The sequence below is a fragment of the Galeopterus variegatus genome, unplaced genomic scaffold, assembly GCF_000696425.1.
Source record: "Galeopterus variegatus unplaced genomic scaffold, G_variegatus-3.0.2 Scaffold502, whole genome shotgun sequence".
In the NCBI taxonomy this organism is placed as follows: domain Eukaryota; kingdom Metazoa; phylum Chordata; class Mammalia; order Dermoptera; family Cynocephalidae; genus Galeopterus; species Galeopterus variegatus.
In genome coordinates this window covers 473,578-481,212 of record NW_007726613.1, presented here as the reverse complement: position 1 = coordinate 481,212, position 7,635 = coordinate 473,578, and the positions used below count along the sequence as shown (strand labels likewise).

General features: G+C 40.4%; 1 protein-coding gene across 1 annotated transcript; it reads right to left on the bottom strand.

The window, feature by feature from the left end:
* Nucleotides 1-3,657: 3,657 nt before the first annotated feature.
* On the bottom strand, nucleotides 3,658-5,042 carry SLC25A2 (solute carrier family 25 (mitochondrial carrier; ornithine transporter) member 2). The gene has a single exon (XM_008569465.1). It carries the CDS (start codon nucleotides 4,887-4,889, stop codon nucleotides 3,984-3,986), a length of 906 nt encoding a protein of 301 aa, XP_008567687.1. The 5' UTR covers nucleotides 4,890-5,042; the 3' UTR covers nucleotides 3,658-3,983.
* Between the last annotated feature and the right edge of the window lie 2,593 nt (nucleotides 5,043-7,635).

Here is a 7,635-nt window from a genome sequence, read left to right as displayed (position 1 = left end):
TTCACAAAATGGGATATTTTACAGCAGCTGAAATAAATGAACTAGTGACACACAAGATTTTAACAATAAAGTATTAAGTGGGAAAAATGAGTGCCAAAGTATTACATACAGTATTTTACCATTACTACAAAATTTAAAACAACTAGATAAATATATATGGGTATACATATATCAATACACACACACACACACACACACACACATATGTATATATACTCATCCCCCTGTACCCATGGGGGATTGGTTCCAGGACTCCCATGTATACCAAAATCCATGGATGGTCAAGTCCCCTATATAAAATGGTGCAGTATTTGCATATAACCAATGCACATCCTCCCATATGTTTTAAATCATCTCTAGATTACTTATAATACCTAATAGAGTATAAATGCTATGTAAATAGTTGTTATATTGCATTGTTTAGGGAATAATGACAAGGGAAAAAAAGTCTGTACATGTTCAGTACAAATGCAAACTTTTCATTTTTTTCCCCAAATATTTTCTATCCACAGTTGGTTGAATCCATGGATGCAAAACCCACAGATATGGAGGATCAACACACACACACACGGAGAAATATGTATAATACAACGAAAGTATATTCAATAGAGCAAAGTATGATGCACATGAAATTAAGAATGATGATCATCTTCATTTGGTGGAGGTGAGGGAGAGGTATGAGAGACCATATAGTTAGATGTAGATTATTACCAAGGCCTTGGCATTTGGAGGAGGTGCTGTGTTCATGAATTCTTATATTATTTATATAGAAAACTGGATAGATAGATACTTTCAGAGATACATACCTAGATGATATTGGATAGGTAAGTGAAAAAATAAAGCAGGTCACATATGGACTAATGATAAGCATTTATCATAACTCAATTCTGTGAACCGGAAATCCAACAGGCTTTTTTTTTTAAGAGTATATGTGATAGAATATAAAGCATACAGAATCACCAATGAAGTATTCTTGCCAAAAATGTTTAACCTCAACCAAGCTTTTAGATGTTGTCTCGAGGATTGAAAGCCCAGCACCTGGGAACCTTCCTGGCCAGCAAAGCTGCAGGAACAGAACAGAATCAACATGGAGGAACAACACTTAGATGCAGAGCAAGGGTCTTATTGACGCGAATCAACTTTGATTCCAGACAGCAAAGTGAAGGGGGGAGGCGAAAATAAAATAGAAGCCAACAGTAGAAAAATAAAGACCTATGTATGCTAAAATCCAGTAAGGCACTCACCAAAACGTAGTAATGGCACTGCGGCAGGTTCCACTCAGAACTCAAAACTAACCCTGCCATGCTGCCTCTTCTTGATTAAATGCGTGCCTGAGTCTGAGAAGATCCCCATGGCTGGTGCTCAGGAGGAAGGAAAAGCATCTACTTTTCATGTGGATGAGCTTTGGAGGAAACAAACACCCAGACCATCAGATCATTGGAGAGAAACCAGATATCACTAGTGTATGAATACCCAGAGATCAAGACAGTAGATAAAAATGGTGTGTTAAATATTTTTATATAGATGAAACAAACACCCAGACCATCAGATCATTGGAGAGAAACCAGATATCACTAGTGTATGAATATCCAGAGATCAAGACAGTAGATAAAAATGGTGTGTTAAATATTTTTATATAGACAAATAATTTATCATAGTAATTTATAATAGAACATTCAAATTTCTTTAAACATATTATTTCAAGTTACTTTATTTTTGTTTGGAGCACAGATCTGAAATGGTACAAATTGTACCCAAACACTGAACCATGAGTTAAGCAAATAGAATGGGAAAAAAAAATTCTCCTGACTTATTTCCATTCCTTACTCCCACTCGCTCTTTCTTGTCTCATACTGTTTCTATTGAAGGCATTTAGTGAAACCTTTCATGGATGACATATGAGAAGAAAGTCTGCTAACAACAGAGCTAACTTAGATTAGTTCACAGGAGGCTGGCAGGGGGACTGTGGTCTCTGAAATGGTCCACTTCCTGCAGAAAGCCAGTCCCATTTTCTAGTCTGCTTTAATCCAGTCCTGCTTGGATGAAGCTCCACCCAGTAGGTTCTGACCATTCACGTATGGAATGTATAACTTAAATATATAAATAACTCAAAGATAAAGTAGAAAAATGGATTTCTTTTAAAGTAAAAGCAAATAAATGGAAAACCAGACATAGCTCTTGAACACACCAAGCATGACATTGAGCATCCCCTCCCCCAAATGTCCACAGCAGCCCTTATTTGTCAGCATCTCATTTCCCTGACCCTCTTCTTCTGGCACTATGGCTAGAGTTACCACAGGGGATTCATGGATAGCCGAAAGCTTAAGGAAACTGGAGGTTTCACACAGGATTTACATTCTGAGACACTGATAGACACATATGGTATGGACTATTATGAAGACTTCCTTTAACTTTACAGGCTGCTTAAAAACACTTATTATTGAGAGAGACCTTGCTGATCTCAGAGCAGCATGGAATGATGAGGCTTACTTTAGTGGTGACAAGAATGACCCCATTATACCACAGGGACAAAGAACAGCTAGCTGCTCATCTCCAAGTCTGTGGGGAACAGATGAACTATGGTTTAGCGGGGAGGGGTTGTTCTGTCTTGTTGAATTGTGTGTGGGGTTATTTTGATTTTTGGTTTTTTTGTCTGTGCATATACACATACATATGGTATAGTTTGATAAAACTGACGTTCTTATGTTTCATTGCTTTATAAAATCACACCCCATATACAGTCATCATTAAAATTCACTCATGGCCAGTTCCAAACTTAGAACCTCTAACACTGTAAAAGAATGGCAAGGAGTTATGGACCCCAAGGTAAACTTCAAGAATGGGTCAATCCTGACATTACTCTGTGGAGTAAAAGCACTCAGTTCTGTCTAGTTCTGCCTGAGAGATGACTTCCCCAGGAGTACTGTCACTCTATCACAAATAGGGAACACGAGCTTTTCTTAGCTTTGGCACTTTCTGTTCCCTAGAAGCGTTTCTGACAGGTGGAGGCAGAGATGACAGTGAGTGACCCAAAATGAATCAACAACCCCTAAATGGGCCAACAGAACACCCTGGGATCCTACCCAGGCCAGGACCCAAAGACCAGAAGCTAAGAAGTTTGTCAGCTATGTGGGTCTTCATCAAAGTATAGCAGCACAGCCCCCCTTCCTCAAGCTAAAGCCCAGCTTTTGGGGAGAGGAAAAGAAGGGAAATTGGTGCAGGTGAAGGCCATGTTGCCTCTCAAAGGCCTGATTCTAGGCCACACCTCACAATATAATCAGAGCGCAGAATATAATCTCACTTTGAAAATGAATGGCACTATTTTAAGAGTAGAGCATCTTGGGGAAATCCAGGAGGCCTGCTCTGAAACTTTAACTCCAGGATGTAAAAGCCACACCAGTATATAGGTACCTTCTCCTCTTAAAAATCTAGATGAGTATTTTGGTTTTCATGCACCACACAAGACATCTTTAAAACTTTAACTGCCTAGTATAATGCATATGTTAAGTAGACTTTAAGAGGCCCTATATCCTGAGTGGGTTAAACGATCATTTATACCTATCTTCATGAAATATGGTCAATGCTAGGTTTTTTGAGTGATATTTGAGATTAAACATAGAACCAAATTATGTTTCACATAACTGTCCAAACTGCCTGTACACATACAGACTTATGCAAAAGCCCTGACAGAACTGTATTTAGCCTTTTATATTAGGTACATGGGGCCATCAGCACACCCTGTGTATCCCACCAAAGGCAATAGCAGCAACTTTCCTGTTTCAATACAATTATAAGCAGAAATTATATGATGTAAAATAGAGGACCTTCCATAAAGTTTAAGATTTAGGGTAGAAGAAGGGTAGACAAAACCAAAATTCCCATGAAGTCAAAAATAATTGCACTTTGGTATTGAACTCCATGAACCTTGACATAAACTGTAGTTCTCATACTCTCGTACTTGGATCTGGGTTCATCAAAACCCTTCAGTATGCTTCCAACTGGCTCATCATCATCTTCCTGCTGTATTCATAGGCCAAAAATAGTGCCCCATTGGCAGGGAATGCACGAATCATAGTAGCTTTCAGTCCAGAGTATAAGGCTGCTATTCCTTCATTTCTTACAATACTTAAAAGGGTTCCCATAAATCCTGCCTGTTTTCCAAGCATGGAGAGAACCTGAATTCTGGATTTAATACAATCCACTGGGAACACGACAAGCCAGAGACAAATTCCAGCAACTCCACCACTTAACATCAAATGAACAGGGCCTAGTTCATCTTTTGATCTCCCTGATGCAAAAAACGATCGGCTCAGTTCATAACCACCGAAGAAGAAGAAATAGCCCGGTACTTCTTGCAGTAGAGTGCTCGAGAGTCCATGGTAGAAACCTAAAGGACCATCCTTTTTAAGGATATTCTTCACAACAGACCAAATTGTATTATGACTCCTTGGTATCTTCCCTGACAACTCCATCTCATACATGGTCTGTAGCCGGCACTTCACAAGCTCAGTGGGGCAGAGCGCCAGCGCAGCAAACGCGGAGGCTAAGGACCCGGCAGCTGCAGTGTGCAGATCACTCAGGTGTGCCTGCTTGTCCAGTCCAACTACTTTCCTGACAAACTGTTGGCAAAAGCCGTAGCACATGAAGAGGACAGAGTTCTCGGCGACGTAGGCGATCAACGCTGGGCCGGTTCCCTTGTAGAAGCCCCGGAAACCCACTTGGTTGTACGTCTTCAGGAAGCAGTCGGTGAGGCCCTTGTACAGGTCGGGGAACGTCTGCATCTTCACTTTTATTGTGTCGAAGGGCTGCCCTGTCAGTACACAAGCTGTGCCCCCTGCGGCCCCCGCTGTGAGGTCGATGGCGGCTTGGATACCAGGACTGGACTTCATGTTCGCTCACTCATCTGCTGGTCCCGGTGGAATGCAGCTCCCTCTCTGGAGTGCAGGACCTGCGTCTCACGTCCAGTGGCAGCGAGCACCGGTGGGGAGTGGCTCCGCCGCCTGCTCTTGGCTCTCACGCCCCGACAGGAGACCGCTTAACCCCACGCTTGGCGGCTGGTCGCCCCGCTCCAGCCTCGCGGCTCACTGAAATAACCCCCGGCGGGTGGCCTCGCACGCAGCTCACTAGGTCCTCGCGCCAGGCCAGGCCCCTGCAGCAGCCCGGCCATCCCTGTGCCTGCGGGCCAGAGAAGCAGACTAAACAAACACTTTTAGTGAATTGTAATACAGCCATTGAAAGCTTTTCGATAAATTCTTGCATTTATGGCCAGAGACTCCAGGCGCCCTATTCACCTGGTAGGGAAAGAAATGCTTTCCCATTCTGCCAGAGTCCCCAGTTTATTGCTATGCAAAATAGAAGATGCTCTCAGTGGCTCAAGCCTAGACTCAAAGGGTCGATCTACAGAAACAGATTTTTAAATTAGAGAAGACAATTTGGTGGTAGCTACTTGAGAGTCGGTGGCTGCTTCTGATCAGAAGACCCCCAGCGAAGTACTGCTGCTCCTGACTTGGGTGTGGCGCCATGGAGGCCTGAGCCCGGCAGATGTGCTACTCTGTGCCTGCAAAATGCACATCACCAAGAACCTGGGACTGCAAGCCCTGGAAGCTGGTGGAACGCGGAGTTCTTACCATTTCTAGAGGTAGGACACAGCATTTTACAACCGACTTTGAAAGGAGATATGTACATACTTCTAAGAAACTTGATAGAAAAGAGCCATGTGGCCCCAGTGCTCTATGCTTGCTGTGTTTTGAGGTTCTTGCTGAGGACCCACACAGTTTTATGTAGTGGTAAAAGTTTGGAATATAAATGACATGTTTAGCTTCCAAGGCGACAGGCTTGTTTTGGGCATTAGTAAGGGTACCGCTGTCAGAGCACACTTTTTTTCTCCCAGATGTTCATAATCCCAATGTAGGAACAAATTCTCTCCAGGATTATATTCTAAGTCCTAGTCAATATTTTACTTTGGAGGTATAAATAAATAAATAAATAAATCTGGGGGGCTAAAAGTATGCTGAAATGATTATTTCATTTAGAAAGCTTTCCTCATCTGATTATTCTTGGCTGTTAATATTTAAAATTGAGGCACTGAAAAGCTGATTGTGCATGCATAGTTTGTCAATAGGTAATCTTCATTATAGCAAATAGTGACCTGGCCTTCGTTTTTTGGTTTTTGTATCTGATTATTCTTGGCTGTTAATATTTAAAATTGAGGCACTGAAAAGCTGATTGTGCATGCTTAGTTTGTCAATAGGTAATCTTCATTATAGCAAATAGTGACCTGGCCTTCGTTTTTTGGTTTTTGTTTTTTTTTTGTAGAATGCCCAAATGTCAGTATTTGGAGTTTTCTCTGGAACCACATGATTTCTTTAGAGAATAACCTTCCAATCTTGATTCTGGTGGGTGGGGGTTCACCAAATCAAGTGAGAAAGGTAGGTTATATACCTAGATACTGATTTAATGAGAACAAGATCATAAAAGAGGGGTGACATTCCTGCAGTAAGTACACAGATTTGCAGATAATTTCCTTGTTTGATGCTGTACACGCCGGCCTCGTCTGTGCCTGCTTTCTCTGAGTTTGAGCTTTCTTTGGTTCAATTTATCCAGAAAATAAACTTTCTATCTTTTGTGAGATTGGAAAGACTTATCTAGCTTCATAGGATGGGATAGAGATCCTGACATCCAAGAACTCCACACACAGACTTCAATATAAATCTCATGTCTCTAGCCCCACACCTTCCCTGAAATCTCCTGCTTGCAAAACTTTTGCCTTTCACAGGTTCTTTATCAAGTGGGTTTGTCTCTCTTTGGTATAACCCCTTGCAGACATTTAGCATGTAACTTTCTCTGATCTCTGAATTCAATTATCATTTCTCTATCTGCTCTGGTCTTCTGAAAATGGGTTGACATCTCTCATGACATCTCTCATGTTTTTATTTCACCCTCAGGAAAGACAAGCAGGAAAAAGCATATTTTAATACTTATTATGAAAATCCTATCAAGTTATCTAGGTATGCATTAAAAATTTACTGACCACTGATTAAGTGTCCATTAATTACATCTAGTTCATTATTTATTTAAAACACACACGCACACTGAATCTATCAAGAGGTGCAAGATAAGCAATCAACTGCTTTTGCATTATGTTCATTTATACATTTTATAGAAACAAAATGAGTAATCATCTCAGGAATTAGCATTGGAGCTTCAAGCTTTTCTATCTAAAAAATTCAAAAATTTGTACTGTATAATAATAACTACACTTATATTAGCCATTTTAAAGATTGATACAGGTAATTTCATTTGTGGTTGAATAAGCATTTAAACCACGAAAAACATGCATAAAATTTGAGTAGTTTACTGAGTGCTAACTATATTCAAGGCATTATGTTATGCAGTATATTACTGCACTAATTACCAAATGGTAGCATAACATATTAGTTAGACTTTGCTACAGTCACCTAATATATATTAAAAACCTTTCTTTGAAGACTCTTGAAGAATAAAATAATATATTGTAGACATGCATACATGCTGAGTCAATATTGGACTACAATTGTTTTGTTTTCAATTTTCTCTCAAATTAGTGCAGTAACTTTATACTCTGAATTTAGCTGTTCATCCATTAAGGAAAGAAAA

Coding starts and splice junctions, on each gene's coding strand:
- SLC25A2 (XM_008569465.1), bottom strand. CDS start 4,889: ATGAAGTCCAGTCCTGGTATCCAAGCCGCCATCGACCTCACAGCGGGG.